We start from the raw sequence: 19,202 nt of genomic DNA, 5'->3' as shown, positions 1-19,202 counted from the left end.
TCATGTCATTTGTATATCATGTCATTTGTATATCATGTTATTTGTATATCATGTCAATAAATGTATACTAATTGCCAGTTGGTGTTATAGGGTTTAACGTCCTATTAACAGCTGAGCTCATTTAGAACGTGTCTCCATTTGTGTAATGAATTCCTGAATGTGTGCTGAAGGTGGTATGTTTAACATTGCATAACATGAAGACATAATTATATTAAGATTTTTCGAAGGGAGATAACTATTGGCATTTTTAAAGCACATTAGGCATAAGATTTTACATTTTTATTGCATCTACACAAATAATGATTAGAGCAACCAAAAACGATCAATCAGCAAAATACTATCAGCTGTTGCTAGTGGTTGTGACAAGTCATATTCTGCCCTAGAAATTCTCCCCCAACTACAAATTCTGCGTCTTGTGTCAGTGTCAACCGAAAACAACATGGATCACACAACCATGTGGTGACGTCATAATATGAAATACAGTAGAATATCAAATTGTTTCGTCCTGTGTCTGGTTTCCTGACTGGTTCCAGATTCTATTACGGCAGCCTCACATTCCAGAAGATGTAGCACCTCGAACTTCAGCGGTTCTCCACTTCGACCTGGTAAACAGATGGCTGCCGTAGACGGGTCTCCACTTCGTCCTGGTAAACAGATGGCTGCCGTAGACGGGTCTACATTTCGTCCTGGTAAACAGATGGCTGCCGTAGACGGGTCTACATTTCGTCCTGGTAAACAGATGGCTGCCGTAGACGGGTCTACATTTCGTCCTGGTAAACAGATGGCTGCCGTAGTCGGTTCTCCACTTCGTCCTGGTAAACAGATGGCTGCCGTAGACGGGTCTCCACTTCGTCCTGGTAAACAGATGGCTGCCGTAGACGGTTCTACACTTCGTCCTGGCAAACAGATGGCTGCCGTAGACGGTTATCCACTTCGTCCTGGTAAACAGATGGCTGCCGTAGACGGTTCCCCACTTCGACCTGGTAAACAGATGGCTGCCGTAGACAGTTCTACACTTCGTCCTGGTAAACAGATGGCTGCCGTAGACGGTTCTACCCTTCGTCCTGGTAAACAGATGGCTGCCGTAGTCGGTTCTCCACTTCGTCCTGGGAAACAGATGGCTGCCGTAGACGGTTCTACACTTCGTCCTGGTAAACAGATGGCTGCCGTAGACGGTCCTCCACTTCGCCCTGGTAAACAGATGGCTGCCGTAGACGGTCCTCCACTTCGCCCTGGTAAACAGATGGCTGCCGTAGACAGTTCTCCACTTCGTCCTGGTAAACAGATGGCTGCCGTAGTCGGTTCTCCACTTCGTCCTGGGAAACAGATGGCTGCCGTAGACGGTTCTACACTTCGTCCTGGCAAACAGATGGCTGCCGTAGACGGTTATCCACTTCGTCCTGGTAAACAGATGGCTGCCGTAGACGGTTCTCCACTTCGACCTGGTAAACAGATGGCTGCCGTAGACGGGCAGCTTAATTACCCTGCGCACCGCGTCTGGACTTTTTTCTTCCGTGATGACGCGTCAGAAAATCTAATATCTAAACGAACGCATTCATGAACAAAAGTTAATATGACATTTAAGATATGTTTTTTTATGTCTTTTTTCGCCCTTCACGATTTGGCAGTATTAAACTATCAGCGTACACCATGATTTTGTTAATGGTGCATCAATGACGGACTTATTTTTTTTTTACATTACTTCAATACACCAAAAGCTCCAAAATCTGGGACAAACTATCAGAACTGTCTTTCAAATGTTGATTGATATATAAGGATTGAATCGTGCTTTGGTCCATTCCATTGGGTGATGAAATGAGTTGGGCATGAAACCAATTTAATGACCAACCTAATTCATCACCCCTTGAAATCGACCAAAGCAAGATTCAATCCTTAAGTATACATGTACCAAGTAATCTGTTACGTAATATACATAACTTCCAATTGTTGTAAAATACATAATCAATGTATACTTGTACACTGTGCGTTAATGACACCGGATATTGCTACCAAGCAGGCGGTGATCACACGAAGTGGGCTTCTGTTGCAGGTGACTATTTTTGATATTTTCCTTACTTCAGAGGCTTGTATATTCTTGGGGCTTTTTTTTATCAATTCCTCACATACCCTGATATGGCTTAAACCACAGAGAACATTCCCATATGGGTCAATATTTCTTATAGACTTGCTAACCCGCCGCCTGGTATCGGCGAAAACTCACGAGTGATACTAAACACGTGTCTGAATAAATATTTGTAGTTTTTTTTCGAACACATTTCACTATCATATTTTCGAACTCGTTGTAAATTATGAGAAATATGCTGACATACTTTCATAGCATTGTACGGTGACTTGCAATTTGCATGATGCCGTACAATAATCTAAAAACAAACATTCAAGTTGACGGTATTTCATTTAATACAATACTTTCACTGACACAATGCATGTGTGCAATGTAGATACATCTTTATTTAGTTGTAGCCAGTGTAATATGTGGAGGAAAGTACTACAAATGTTAATTCAGACACGTGATAGTTATCACTCCTAAATATTTGTCGATACCAGACGACGTGTTTGTAAGTCTGGAAGAGATAGTGACCCATATATGAACGTTTTCTATGGTTTAAGTAAACACTGATAATGTGAGGTATTGATCCAAAACACCTCAAGCACATGACAGCCTCTGAAGTAAGGAAAATATAGAAAAAAACTCACCCTCAACTGCAGTCCACCTCGTGTGATCACCACCTGCCTGATAGCAATATCCGGTGTCGTTAACACACAGTGATGTAAACCTTGGTGACAGGAAAAGTATATCTGAGAGTGTCGCTCGGGTCAATACCATATATTTACATTTGCATGGCATTGTCACTATATAGCCTCTTTGAAAGCTGGGTCGTTGAGGGGACTTTAATTACAATGTATCACGAGACACAATTCTTAGCGTATTAATACAACACTGACCGAAACTACAATATCCAATATAAATAAACATGACGGCTGCTGAAATATCGCTGGGCATTGTGAGATTTGACAATGCCATTGTAAATTTATGTGCAAAATAAAAAATAAAATAAAATAACACTTTTATTTCAACGAAAATAAGACCAATGTCTGCAATATCGTACAAAATGCACATCGGTTATCAGGAATATCGTCTGTTACACTGCACTGATCAACAGGGGTTCGTTACAAATGTCTGAAATACACATATTCTATAGACCTACTGACACATATGTTACAGACCTACTGATATGAGTCACAGCACACATTTCAGACATTTGTAACAAACCCCTGTGCTCCGTCACAAGATCACTCACTTCAAACGCTATCAGTTTCACGCGTCTCCAGTCATGGTTTCCTCAGTTTCCGACAACATGTTAAATAACGAGGCTGTTATAGAATCTACCGACTGTAGTCAGATTCCCATACAATCAACAAATACATTCACGCCTGGATTCTTCACAAAATGAGCAAAGAGAAAAGTTCGAATTAACTTCCAAAAATAACTCCCTCGTGGAGGGCAAGGTCGGATTTACGGTGTTCACTGTATTTGTCAATGCGCGAAATTTGTTCCGGGGAAAAATCGAAACAGTTTCAAATCTAGCTTCTATTGATAAACTTAAATCACCCTAAAGACATATCATACGCAAATGTATTGATACTGAATTGTGGAATAAAATTGAAGTGTTTGTTAAAATTTCAAAGTACTACTTTGTTTGCCAATCAGCACGCGACAATACGCTGTTCAGACTATTGAACGAAATTATGTGGACTGTCGATAAGGCGGGCATTTTTAATTTTAAATATGAATTATAAGTTAAAAAAGAACATAAGAGTCAGAGAAAACGTAAATATAAGTATTGAACTGTTTTTGTATGGTATTTATGATCTATTTGAATGACACAGCTTTGCAAGCAAACAAATCATAATGGGCTAGCGCGCATTATGTTGTTTGCTTGCAAAGCTGTGTCATTCAAATAGATCATAAATACCATACAAAAACAGTTCAATACTTAATTATATTGGTAAAATATTGACGAGTTATATTTCATCATACATACATTAATGTAAGAAGACGTACTCACAGAAGTCTTACTACCAGTCTCACGCCACGCCCATCGTCACACCTAACAGGATACCGAAGACTTGCGCAGACATTGTAAGCACCAATTATCTACACACACTTCACGTATACGTACCTTCTGATGCCTTCAGACTCATATCCACAAACGTCTTGGAATCTTTAAATATACCAGAAGTCTGTACGGCATGCAGTAACGACCCGTTACAGTAAATGTCGCTGTAATACAAAAAGTTTTAAGATGCTGACAGTGAGCAATACAGGTACATTTGGACCATTCACTATGGCCAGACGGTATCGGTGAATTACCTCTGTAAACATACATATTTACACCGCACTGTAAGTCCCTTAACCGAGAACAGTATCAATCTATTAACATCAAACGGTTTAAATAGAGAAAAATCAAAGTATATCAACAACTTAACACCAAACGGAAACATAGCAAAAACTGTGGTTTTTTTTATTCCTAGGTTTGAATGGGAACTTACTTAATTCCTAAGGTTTACAGGGGAACCTACATAATTCCTAAGGTTTACAGGGGAACCTAAATAGTTCCCTAGGTTTACAGGCGAACCTTAATAGTTCCCTAGGTTTACAGGGGAACCTAAATAGTTCCCTATGTTAACAGGGGAACCTACATAGTTCCTTAGGTTTAAAGGGGAATATTCATAGTTCCTTAGGTTGACAGGGAACCTGCATAGTTCCTAAGGTTACAGGGGAACCTAAATAGTTCCCTAGGTCTACAGGGGAACCTACATAGTTCCTTATGTTTACAGGGGAACCTACATAGTTCCTGTGTTTACAGGGGATCTACAAAGTTCTGTATTTACAAGGGACCTACATAGTTCCTATTTTTACAGGGGACCTACATAGTTCTGTGTTTTCAGGGGACCTACATAGCTCTTATGTTTACAGGGGACCTACACAGTTTTGTGTTTTCAGGGAACCTACCTAGTTCTGTGTTTAGGGGACCTATATAGTTCTGTATTTAGGGGACCTATATAGTTCCTGTGTTTTCAGGGGACCTAGATAGTTCCTATGTTTACAGGGGACCTACATAGTTCCTGTGTTTTCAGGGGACCTACATAGTTCTGTGTTTTTAGGGGACCTACGTAGTTCTGTGTTTTCAGGGGACCTACATAGTTCCTGTGTGTTCAGGGGACCTACATAGTTCCTATGTTTACAGGGGACCTACATAGTTCTGTGTTTTCAGGGGTCCTACATAGTTCTGTGTTTTTAGGGGACCTACGTAGTTCTGTGTTTTCAGGGGACCTACATAGTTCCTGTGTTTTCAGGGGACCTACACCTACATAGTTCTACACATAGTTCCTATAGTTCTGTGTTTACAGGGGACCTATATAGTTCTGTGATTACAGGAGACCTACATTGTTCTGTGTTTACAGGGGACCTACATAGTTCTGTGTTTTCAGGGGACCTACATAGTTCTGTGTTTTTAGGAGACCTACATAGTTCTTGGTTTACAGGAGACCTACATAGTTCTGTGTTTAGGGGACCTATATAGTTCCTGTGTTTTCAGGGGACCTACATAGTTCCCATGTTTACAGGGGACCTACATAGTTCCTGTATTTTCAGGGGACCTACATAGTTCCTGTGTTTTCAGGGGACCTACATAGTTCCTGTATTTACAGGAGACCTACATAGTTCTGTGTTTACAGGGGACATACATAGTTCTGTATTTACAGGACACCTACATAGTTCTGTGTTTACAGGGGACCTAAATCGTTCCTGAGTTTACAGGGGACCCACATAGTTCTGTGTTGTCAGGGTAACCTGCATCGTTCCTCTGTTTACAGGGGACCTACATAGTTCTGTGTTTTAGGAGACCTACATAGTTCTATGTTTTCAGGGGACCTACATAGTTCTGTATTTACAATGGAACTTCATAGTGCTGTGTTTACAGGGGACTCACATAGTTCTGTGTTTTCAGGAAACCTACATAGTTCTGTGTTTACAGGGGACCTACATAGTTCTGTGTTTTCAGGGGACCTACATAGTTCTGTGTTTTCAGGGGACCTACATAGTTCTGTGTTTACAGGGGACCTACATAGTGCTGTGTTTACAGGGGACCAACATAGTTCTGTATTTTCAGGGGACCTACATAGTTCCTGTGTTTTCAGGGTAACCTGCATCGTTCCTATGTTTACAGGGGACCTACATAGTTCTGTGTTGTTAGCGGACCTACATAGTTCCTGTGTTTTCAGGGGACCTTCATAGTTCCTGTGTTTTCAGGGGAACTACATAGTTCTGTGTTGTTAGGGGACCTACATAGTTCCTGTGTTTTCAGGGGACCTTCATAGTTCCTGTGTTTTCAGGGGACCTACATAGTTCCTATGTTTACAGGGGACCTACATAGTTCCTATGTTTTCAAGGGACCTGCATAGTTCCTGTGTTTTCAGGGGACCTACATAGTTCTTATGTTTTCAGGGGACCTACATAGTTCCTGTGTTTTCAGGGGACCTACATAGTTCCTATGTTTACAGGGGACCTACATAGTTCCTGTGTTTTCAGGGGACCTACATAGTTCTGTGTTTACAGGGGACCTACATAGTTCCTGTGTTTACATGGGACCTACATAGTTCCTATGTTTACAGGGTACCTACATAGTTCCTATGTTTTCAGGAGACCTACATAGTTCCTATGTTTACAGGGTACCTACATAGTTCCTATGTCTACAGGGGACCTACATAGTTCCTGTGTTTTCAGGGGAACTACATAGTTCCTGTGTTTTCAGGGTACCTACATAGTTCCTGTGTTTTCAGGGGACCTACATAGTTCTGTGTTTTCAGGGGACCTACATATTTCTGTGTTTACAGGGGACCCACATAGTTCTGTGTTGTCAGGGTAACCTGCATCGTTCCTCTTTTTACAGGGGACCTACATAGTTCTGTGTTTTTAGGAGACCTACATAGTTCTGGGTTTACAGGGGACCTACATAGTTCCTATGTTTAAAGAGGACCTACATAGTTCTGTGTTTACAGGAGATCTACATAGTTCTGTGTTGTCAGGGTAACCTACATAGTTCTGTGTTTACAGGGGACCGACATAGTTCTGTGTTTACAGGGGACCTACATAGTTCTGTGTTTTCAGGGGACCTACATAGTTCCTGTGTTTTCAGCGGACCTACATAGTTCTGTGTTTTCAGGGGACCTACATAGTTCCTATGTTTAAAGGGGACCTACATAGTTCTGTGTTTACAGGGGATCTACATAGTTCTGTGTTTTCAGGGGAACCTTTATAGTTCCTATGTTTACAGGGGACCTACATAGTTCTGTGTTTTCAGGGGACCTACATAATTCCTGTGTTTTCAGGGTAACCTACATCGTTCCTATGTTTACAGGTGCCCCAAATAGTTCTGTGTTTACAGGGGACCTACATAGTTCTGTGTTTTCAGGGGCCCTACATAGTTCCTGTGTTTTCAGGGGACCTACATAGTTCCTGTGCTTTTAGTGGACCTACATAGTTCCTGTGTTTTCAGGGGACCTACATAATTCCTGTGTTTTCAGGGTAACCTGCATCGTTCCTATGTTTACAGGTGCCCCAAATAGTTCTGTGTTTACAGGGGACCTACAAAGGTTCTGTGTTTTCAGGGGACCTACATAGTTCCTGTGTTTTTAGGGGACCTACATTGTTCCTGTATTTTTAGGGGACCTTCATAGTTCCTGTGTTTTTAGGGGACCTACATAGTTCCCGAGTTTACAGGGGACCTACATAGTTCTGTGTTGTCAGGGTAACCTGCATCGTTCCTCTGTTTACAGGGGACCTATATAGTTCTGTGTTTTAGGAGACCTACATAGTTCTGTGTTTTCAGGGGACCTACATAGTTCTGTATTTACAATGGAACTTCATAGTTCTGCGTTTACAGGGGACCTACATAGTTCTGTGTTTTCAGGGGACCGACATAGTTATGTGTTTACAGGGGACCTACATAGTTCTGTGTTTACAGGGGACCTACATAGTTCTGTGTTTTCAGAGGACCAACATAGTTTTGTGTTTACAGGGGACCTACATAGTTCTGTGTTTTCAGGGGACCTACATAGTTCTGTGTTGTTAGCGGACCTACATAGTTCCTGTGTTTTCAGGGAACCTACATAGTTCCTGTGTTTTCAGGGGAACTACATAGTTCTGTGTTGTTAGGGGACCTACATAGTTCCTGTGTTTTCAGGGGACCTTCATAGTTCCTGTGTATTCAGGGGAACTACATAGTTATGTGTTGTCAGGGTAACCTGATCGTTCCTATATTTTCAAGGGACCTACATAGTTTTGTATTTACAGGGGACCTACATAGTTCTGTGTTTACAGGGGACCTACATAGTTCTGTGTTTTCAGGGGACCTACATAGTTCTGTATTTACAGGGGACCTACATAGTTCTGTGTTTACAGGGGACCTACATAGTTCTGTGTTTACAGGGGACCTACATAGTTCTGTGTTTACAGGGGACCTACATAGTTCTGTATTTACAGGGGACCTACATAGTTCTGTATTTACAGGGGACCTACATAGTTCTGTATTTACAGGGGACCTACATAGTTCTGTATTTACAGGGGACCTACATAGTTCTGTATTTACAGGGGACCTACATAGTTCTGTATTTACAGGGGACCTACATAGTTCTGTATTTACAGGGGACCTACATAGTTCTGTATTTACAGGGGACCTACATAGTTCTGTATTTACAGGGGACCTACATAGTTCTGTATTTACAGGGGACCTACATAGTTCTGTATTTACAGGGGACCTACATAGTTCTGTATTTACAGGGGACCTACATAGTTCTGTATTTACAGGGGACCTACATAGTTCTGTATTTACAGGGGACCTACATAGTTCTGTATTTACAGGGGACCTACATAGTTCTGTATTTACAGGGGACCTACATAGTTCTGTGTTTACAGGGGACCTACATAGTTCTGTGTTTACAGGGGACCTACATAGTTCTGTGTTTACAGGGGACCTACATAGTTCTGTGTTTACAGGGGACCTACATAGTTCTGTGTTTACAGGGGACCTACATAGTTCTGTGTTTACAGGGGACCTACATAGTTCTGTATTTACAGGGGACCTACATAGTTCTGTGTTTACAGGGGACCTACATAGTTCTGTGTTTACAGGGGACCTACACAGTTCTGTATTTACAGGGGACCTACATAGTTCTGTATTTACAGGGGACCTACATAGTTCTGTGTTTACAGGGGACCTACATAGTTCTGTGTTTACAGGGGACCTACATAGTTCTGTGTTTACAGGGGACCTACATAGTTCTGTATTTACAGGGGACCTACATAGTTCTGTGTTTACAGGGGACCTACATAGTTCTGTGTTTACAGGGGACCTACATAGTTCTGTGTTTACAGGGGACCTACATAGTTCTGTGTTTACAGGGGACCTACATAGTTCTGTGTTTACAGGGGACCTACATAGTTCTGTATTTACAGGGGACCTACATAGTTCTGTATTTACAGGGGACCTACATAGTTCTGTATTTACAGGGGACCTACATAGTTCTGTATTTACAGGGGACCTACATAGTTCTGTATTTACAGGGGACCTACATAGTTCTGTATTTACAGGGGACCTACATAGTTCTGTATTTACAGGGGACCTACATAGTTCTGTATTTACAGGGGACCTACATAGTTCTGTGTTTACAGGGGACCTACATAGTTCTGTGTTTACAGGGGACCTACACAGTTCTGTATTTACAGGGGACCTACATAGTTCTGTATTTACAGGGGACCTACATAGTTCTGTGTTTACAGGGGACCTACATAGTTCTGTGTTTACAGGGGACCTACATAGTTCTGTGTTTACAGGGGACCTACATAGTTCTGTGTTTACAGGGGACCTACATAGTTCTGTGTTTACAGGGGACCTACATAGTTCTGTGTTTACAGGGGACCTACATAGTTCTGTATTTACAGGGGACCTACATAGTTCTGTATTTACAGGGGACCTACATAGTTCTGTATTTACAGGGGACCTACATAGTTCTGTATTTACAGGGGACCTACACAGTTCTGTATTTACAGGGGACCTACATAGTTCTGTATTTACAGGGGACCTACATAGTTCTGTGTTTACAGGGGACCTACATAGTTCTGTGTTTACAGGGGACCTACATAGTTCTGTGTTTACAGGGGACCTACATAGTTCTGTGTTTTCAGGGGACCTACATAGTTCTGTATTTACAGGGGACCTACATAGTTCTGTGTTTACAGGGGACCTACATAGTTCTGTGTTTACAGGGGACCTACATAGTTCTGTGTTTACAGGGGACCTACATAGTTCTGTGTTTACAGGGGACCTACATAGTTCTGTGTTTACAGGGGACCTACATAGTTCTGTGTTTACAGGGGACCTACATAGTTCTGTGTTTACAGGGGACCTACATAGTTCTGTGTTTTCAGGGGACCTACATAGTTCTGTATTTACAGGGGACCTACATAGTTCTGTGTTTACAGGGGACCTACATAGTTCTGTGTTTTCAGGGGACCTACATAGTTCTGTGTTTTCAGGGGACCTACATAGTTCTGTATTTACAGGGGACCTACATAGTTCTGTGTTTACAGGGGACCTACATAGTTCTGTGTTTACAGGGGACCTACATAGTTCTGTGTTTACAGGGGACCTACATAGTTCCTGTGTTTTCAGGGTACCTACATAGTTCTGTGTTTACAGGGGACCTACATAGTTCTGTGTTTTTAGGGGACCTACATAGTTCTGTGTTGTTAGCGGACCTACATAGTTCCTGTGTTTTCAGGGGACCTACATAGTTCCTGTGTTTTCAGGGGAACTACATAGTTCTGTGTTGTTAGGGGACCTACATAGTTCCTGTGTTTTCAGGGGACCTTCATAGTTCCTGTGTATTCAGGGGAACTACATAGTTATGTGTTGTCAGGGTAACCAGATCGTTCCTATATGTTCAGGGGACGTACATAGTTCTGTATTTACAGGGGACCTACATAGTTCTGTGTTTACAGGAGACCTACATAGTTCTGTGTTTTCAGGGGACCTACATAGTTCTGTATTTACAGGGGACCTACAGGGAACTACATAGTTATGTGTTGTCAGGGTAACCAGATCGGTCCTATATGTTCAGGGGACGTACATAGTTCTGTATTTACAGGGGACCTACATAGTTCTGTGTTTTCAGGGGATCTATATAGTTCCTGTGTTTTCAGGGTAACCTGCATCGTTCCTAAGGTTTACAGGGGAGCTACATAGTTCTGTGTTGTTACGGAACCTACATAGTTCCTGTGTTTATAGGGGACCCACATAGTTCTGTGTTGTCAGGGTAACCTGCATCGTTCCTATGTTTTCAGGGAACCTACATAGTTCTATATTTAAAGAGGGCCTACACAGTTCTGTGTTTTCAGGGGACCTACATAGTTCTGTTTTTTCAGGGGACCTACATAGTTCTGTGTTTTACAGGGGATCTACATAGTTCTGTATGTACAGGTGACCTACATAGTTCTGTGTTTTCAGGGTAACCTGCATCGTTACTATGTTTTCAGGGGATCTACATAGTTCTGTATTTACAGGGGACCTACATAGTTCCTGAGTCTACAGGGGACCAACATAGATCTGTGTTTACAGGGGACCTACATAGTATTGTGTTTTCAGGGGATTTACATAGTTCTGTATTTACAGGGACCTACATAGTTCTGTATTTACAGGGTGTTTACATAGTTCTGTATTTACAGGGGATTTACATACTTCTGTATTTACATGGGATTTACATAGTTCTGTATTTACAGGGGACCTACATAGTTCTGTGTTTACATGGGACCTACATAGTTCTTTGTTTACAGGGGACCTACATAGTTCCTGTGTTTTCACCTATATGTTCAGGGGACGTACATAGTTCTGTATTTACAGGGGACCTACATAGTATTGTGTTTTCAGGGGATTTACATAGTTCTGTATTTACAGGGGACCTACATAGTATTGTGTTTTCAGGGGATTTACATAGTTCTGTATTTACAGGGGACCTACATAGTATTGTGTTTTCAGGGGATTTACATAGTTCTGTATTTACAGGGGACCTACATAGTTCTGTGTTTTCAGGGGACCTACATAGTTCATGTGTTTTCAGGGGAACTACATAGTTCTGTGTTTACAGGGGACCTACATAGTTCCTGAGTCTACAGGGGACCAACATAGTTCTGTGTTTACAGGGGACCTACATAGTATTGTGTTTACAGGGGATTTACATAGTTCTGTATTTACAGGGACCTACATAGTTCTGTATTTACAGGGGACTCCTACATAGTTCTGTGTTTACGGGATTTACATACTTCTGTATTTACAGGGGATTTACATAGTTCTGTATTTACAGGGACCTACATAGTTCTGTATTTACAGGGGACCTACATAGTATTGTGTTTACAGGGGACCTATATAGTTCCTGAGTTTACAGGGGACCTACATGGTTCTGTGTTTACAGGGGACCTACATAGTATTGTGTTTACAGGGGTCCTACATAGTTCTGTGTTTACAGGGGACCTACACAGCTCTGTATTTACAGGGGACCTACATAGTTCTGTATATACAGGGGATTTACATAGTTCTGTATTTACAGGGGACCTACATAGTTCTGTATATACAGGGGATTTACATAGTTCTGTATTTACGGGGACCTACATAGTTTTGTATTTACAGGGGACCTACATAGTATTGTGTTTACAGGGGACCTACATAGTTCTGTGTTTACATGGGACCTACATAGTTCTTTGTTTACAGGGGACCTACATAGTTCCTGTGTTTTCAGGGTACCTACATAGTTCTGTATGTTCAGGGGACCTACATAGTTCTGTGTTTTCAGGGGACCTACATAGTTTTGTGTTTACAGGGGACCTACCTAGTTCTGTGTTTACATGGGACCTACATAGTTTTTCAGGGTACCTACATAGTTCTGTATTTTCAGGGGACCTACATAGTTCTGTGTTTTCAGGGGATCTACATAGTTATGTATTTACAGGGGACCTACATAGTTCTGTATTTACAGGGGACCTACACAGTTCTGTATTTACAGGAGACCTACATAGTTCTGTCTTTACAGGGGATTTACATAGTTCTGTATTTACAGGGGACCTACATAGTTCTGTATTTACAGGGGACTACATAGTTCTGTGTTTTCAGGGGACCAACATAGTTCTGTGTTTTCAGGGGATCTACATAGTTATGTATTTACAGGGGACCTACATAGTTCTGTGTTTACAGGGGACCTACATAGTATTGTGTTTACAGGGGATTTACATAGTTCTGTATTTACAGGGTACCTACATAGTTCTGTATTTACAGGGGAGTACATAGTTCTGTGTTTTCAGGGGACCAACATAGTTCTGTGTTTTCAGGGGACCTACATAGTTCTGTGTTTACAAGGGACCTACATAGGTCTGTATTTACAGGGGATTTACATAGTTATGTATTTACAGGGGACCTACATAGTTCTGGGTTTACAGGGGACCTACATAGTTCTGTATTTACAGGGGACCTACATAGTTCTGTATTTACAGGGGACTACATAGTTCTGTGTTTTCAGGGGACCAACATAGTTCTGTGTTTTCAGGGGATCTACATAGTTCTGTATTTACAGGGGACCTACATAGTTCTGTGTTTACAGGGGACCTACATAGTTCTGTGTTTACAGGGGACCTACATAGTTCTGTGTTTACAGGGGACCTACATAGTTCCTGTGTTTTCAGGGTACCTACATAGTTCTGTATTTACAGGGGACCTACATAGTTCTGTGTTTACAGGGGACCTACATAGTTCTGCGTTTACAGGGGACCTACATAGTTCTGTTTACAGGGGACCTACATAGTTCTGTGTTTACAGGGGACCTACATAGTTCTGTGTTTACAAGGGACCGACATAGTTCTGTGTTTTCAGGGAACCTAAATAGTTCTGTGTTTACAGGGGACCTACACAGTTCTGTGTTTTCAGAGGACCTACATAGTTCCTATGTTTACAGGGGACCTACATAGTTCTTTATTTACAGGGGACCTACATTGTTCTGTGTTTACAGGGGATCTACATAGTTCTGTGTTTACAGGGGACCTACATAGTTCTATGTTTTCAGGGTAACCTACAAATGAGAAAGCTTCGTCAGGTTGTAAAACACTTGAGAGACTGATCACGGACCAAAGATGGAGGGCAAGTTTAATCAAAGTACAAAACTAGTCGATTAATAACAACACACATCTACATATATATATTATAAACATCACTAGGAGTAGATATACATACCTGTCACAAGCCGGAACCACGCTGCTGTATCCTTCCACGTGATGTTCACAGCTCCAAATGATCAGGATAATCCACCGTGTATAACCACTCATCTTCTGGCTGCTGCAAATTGACAAAATTCTAAAATCCAATTCTGCTTAAAGTTGACTATTGAAATCCTATTGTACCTTATAGAACATTGTATGCATCAACATCTCACCATACAAACGAGATCTCGTAGAGCTATCGTTTAAAGAAAATACGTTTGCAGAAATCATCTATTAATGCGTAAATTCTTAATGATTAATGTAAACGTGATTTTCATGAAAGAAAATTAATGTAACAATAGATTATGATAATGAACATTATATATACAGTACTAATAAATGACAATCATAAGTTAAGATGGTCTTCTATCATGTTTTAAAGTAGAAAACATAAGTTTGAAACTTTACTAGTATATTACATGGCATTAGTTGCGTCAACTACCTATTCTCAAAACAAACGCTTAATCCAATTTAAGTGGTGTATCGCTTAATCCAAGTTATATACCGCTTAATCCAAGTGGTGTACCGCTTAATCCAATTAGCGTACCGCTTAATCCAAGTAATGTACCGCTTAATCCAAGTGGTGTACCTCTTAATCCAAGTAATGTACCGCTTAATCCAAGTAATGTACCGCTTAATCCAAGTGGTGTACCGCTGAATCCAAGTGGTGTAGCGTACTAGCCCGGCGATCACTGGGCCGAATATCACACAAACCTTGTTAGATATACGACATATTTGTACCGCCAGGCAACACTTTCATTGTAAACAAACCAACAGTGTCTGCTGCCCCCACTGGAATCGGGGCTGTCTGGGACCGTCGCTGATCAGTTGCATATTGTGGCGTTTTCATACACTTGTTTTAACAAAAATCTGCAATGATTTGCATCAATATGTGACTAATGTTTAGCATGGGAAAGTATCAGCATCAAATTATCAAGACAAAGGGATTATGATCATTGTTTTTAATACAAAAAGTGTAGCAGAAGTTGGAATATCACAGTTACCTCCCTTTGATCATGTAGATCTATGTAAAATGAACAACGAAATACTAAACATATACACCTAATAACACACACGGTCCTGAACGGGGACATCCTTATCAGGATACCAAATGTTAAATATATCCGTTGTGAATCTTCGCATAAGTAAAGTCAGCACAGCAATAAATCGGTCAAGCGATGTGTCATAATGATTTTTAAATAAAAAAGGTAACATGAACGAGGAAATACTATATATATATATATATTTACATTCTGTATGCTTAGACCCATTGACAAAAATTACATTCATAAATGCATAACACAGGTGTTCATAGAATCTCAGCACGTGGGAACTGATAGTAACCTGACCACACTGCGTAGTAATACACTACAAAAACTACTCACTCGGAACGACCGACCTAGATGCTTAATTCTTACATCTTAAAATATTATTGAACTGTGCTTTGTGAAATATCCACGTATTCACGTGTCCTGTGCTACAAATAAACATTGAATATGGAACTACATTTTGTTGTGTTATTGTTGTTGACGGTTGCTAAGATCTCTCACGATAGTGTCACATTTCCCCGCGAAAAAACACTGTTCTCGCCACTGCGTTGCACCCGTGTATAAGCAGGAACAAACCCTGTTTATTTGTTTTATTCGTTGTTATATCGATCCACTGAAAGGATTCGTCAATGTAAATATAAGGAATGATATTTATTTTTTCAACATTTATGAGGTCATAACAACAATGGGTTTTTGGACATATTTTACATGAATCGCTAACGCGATTCATTCAATATGTCCATAAACCCATTATGTTAAATATGTCCTTTGTAATTCTTCACATTATTAAAGTCAGCAATGAATCGGCCAAGCGATGGGTCAATGATTTTTAAGTGAAAATAGGTTACGTGAACGACGAAATACTAAATATTTACATCTTGTAATATACACGGTCCTGAGCGGGGACATCCTGATCAGGAAATCTAAAGTTAAATGTATCCGTTTATTTTTCCTCATATAAGTTAAGTTAGGGATGAACACGGTTAAAAGATGTGTCATTATGATTTGCAAAAGAAAAAATAGGTAACATGAACGACGAAATACTGTATATAAACATCTTACAAGAAACACGGTCCTGAGCGTGGACATCCTGATGAAGAAATCAAATGTTAAATATATACGGTCTTTTTTGTCATATAAGTTAAGTTATCAATGAATACGGTCAAAACATGTGTAATAATGGCTTTTAAATGAAAACATTTGAACATGGACGACGAAATACTTAATACATATATCTTATAACATAATCGGTCCTGAGCGGGGACATCCTGATCAGGAAATCAAATGTTAAATATATCTGTTGTTATTCATCACATAAGTAACGTAAGCAATGAATACGTTCCAAAGATGTGTCATAACGATTGTAAAATGTAAAACAGGTAACATGAACGACGAAATAATATATATATGAACATCTTATAACATACACGGTCCTGAGCGGGGACATACTGATCAATAATCAAATGGAAATAATTCCGTTAGGTTATTTTTATCAAATACATACACTCGTCAATGTCAAAGATCAAGGGATGTTTCATAATAATTTCCAAATGGTAAATCCTCTAAACATTTAAATCACAATAAAGGAATACTTCATAAAATAATTGTTTGTCGTTATATAAGTTGGCAATGAACACCGTCAAAAGATACGACATTGTCATTCTTAAATGGATATATACATGTACATTACATCAATGATGGAATACATTAGTTTCCATCATACTACGATATGAGTCCTGAGCGGGGACACCCTGATCAGGCATTATAATAAAAATATATCCGTTCTCGTCATAACAATTTTAAATGGATATATATATTACATCAATGACGAAAGAAATGTACATTATAATGCATCTTATAACGTTTACGGTCCTGAGCAGGGACATCCTGATCAGGAAAATCAATTGTAAAATGTATCCTTTGTGATTCATCACATACGGAAATTTTTCAATGAATACGGTCAAAAGATGTGTACTTATGATTTTAGAATTAGAAATACATTACAACAGTAATGAAACACATTATATCAACATCTGATAATGTAAACGATTCTGAGCGGGGACATTTCGATCCGGAAATCAATGAAAATCATCGAAAATCATCGAAATCAACGAAAATAATGATCAAACAACTATCCGTTGTTATTCATCCCATAAAAAAGTTAGAAATAAATACGGTCAAAAGGTTTATACTTATGATGGAATATATATATATATTTTAAAAGCAGAAAAATGATCCTTACGGACGAAGAAATATCATATAAAAAGAAAATTCTCAACAACGAGTCTTTAATGCTTTCATCTCTTCTCGGAGATTCTTCAGACTCCCTGATCAGGAATTATAATAAAATGAAGAATCTTCTAGAAGAGATGAAAGTACTAAAGACTCGTTTTATATAATATATATATATAGGTAACATAAACGATCAACTACACAAAGGTCATAAGGCGAACGGTCAAGACAGGTGTCATGATATCTTACACATTGAATCAAAGGTAAAATACATTATTAATACATTTTATAACGTATACCCTCTCGAGCGTTGCGCTGAGGTAAGAGATGGATTGATGTGATTTTGAAATAGAAAATAAACTATGTTAATAATATAATATCATTTTAATGTCATATAATAGTGTATACGGTTCCAACAGGGATACTGATCAGGAAATCAAATGCTCAATATATCTGTAGGCATTTATCACATCTAGAAAGGTAGTAATGAATAAGGTCAAGAGAGGTGTCATATGATCATATGGATCGTATGGACACCCGATCAGAAAATGAAATAAATACTGAATAGATAATAATGTGTCAAATGCATTCAGCCAGGTATGTATAGAGTCAAGAGGTAAATACGACTGAGAAGCAAATTGTCTTCCTTATAACTGCTTTTGATAGTGTATACGGTTCTGAGTGAGGACATCTTGATAAGGTTTTCGAAATATCAGCACGTACTCTTTTCTTTCTTGTTGGAGTGACGAGTTTTCCTTTCATGCCTGATTGAATCAAGAGGTCCTACTGACTTGAAATAGAGAGGGTCGACTTAAGAATGTCAGACGGAGGTCATTAATGGGCTCTTACCAATTACCTCAGCGACTAATTTGATAGGGTATTGGGCGTTTTCTCTGTGATGGTGGCTGAATTTAGACATTGACTGCGCATGTATACCTGACTAATATGCAATTCTACATTTGCATATGTTATTTGGGAAAAAATGGACCTGAAAGCGAAGGAGTTTAGGGGGAACTTTTCGCTTATTTACCATACATCACGTTTTCGATTCATCTACATAGTTTTTTCGCTTCTTCGTCATCCTGCAATCCTAGTTTTCTCTTCCTACTTTCTCTTCATCATGATATAGAAATATTTCATGGTTTCCCATTGAATGTCATATATCTGTCACGAGTTTTGCGGAATAAGGATATTTTTCTCGAGTGCAAAGAACGAGTGCAAATATCGATATATTCTGCCACGAGTGAAATATATATGGTATTTAACGGAAAACTATTCAATATTCAATTTCTGACTTTTTAAAAGTAATACGAAGCAAGTATTACTGCACCAAAATGAAATAAGAGGCGTAATATTTATGCAGTGGAGATATAATGATTTATGAAAATAATAATGATTAATATTTTACTGACGAGAATGTCATAAATTCAAATATCATATACTTTCTCATATTTTACATATTACCCGAATGAATCTTTATATGTTATTACTTTTATTATTATTAATGAAGCCGATTTGATGATATGTTTACTTGAATAGGT

At 39.6% G+C, this 19,202-nt stretch overlaps 1 protein-coding gene across 1 annotated transcript in view; it reads right to left on the bottom strand.

Annotated features, from left to right (window-relative positions):
* Nucleotides 1-15,049, bottom strand: part of LOC110442643 (trehalase-like) — a 25,609-nt gene extending 10,560 nt beyond the window's left edge. The window contains exons 1-3 of the mRNA XM_021486338.1: nt 14,970-15,049; nt 14,355-14,456; nt 4,203-4,303 (exon numbers count right to left, since the gene is read on the bottom strand). Of these exons, the coding sequence (XP_021342013.1) occupies nt 4,203-4,303; nt 14,355-14,446 (193 nt within the window). The 5' untranslated portion in view covers nt 14,447-14,456; nt 14,970-15,049. The remainder of the gene's footprint in view (nt 1-4,202; nt 4,304-14,354; nt 14,457-14,969) is intronic.
* Between the last annotated feature and the right edge of the window lie 4,153 nt (nt 15,050-19,202).

This window comes from Mizuhopecten yessoensis, unplaced genomic scaffold (genome assembly GCF_002113885.1).
Source record: "Mizuhopecten yessoensis strain PY_sf001 unplaced genomic scaffold, ASM211388v2 scaffold1917, whole genome shotgun sequence".
Lineage (NCBI taxonomy): Eukaryota > Metazoa > Mollusca > Bivalvia > Pectinida > Pectinidae > Mizuhopecten > Mizuhopecten yessoensis.
Note: the sequence above shows the minus strand (reverse complement) of the source record. Positions and strands in the feature narration are given on the sequence as shown.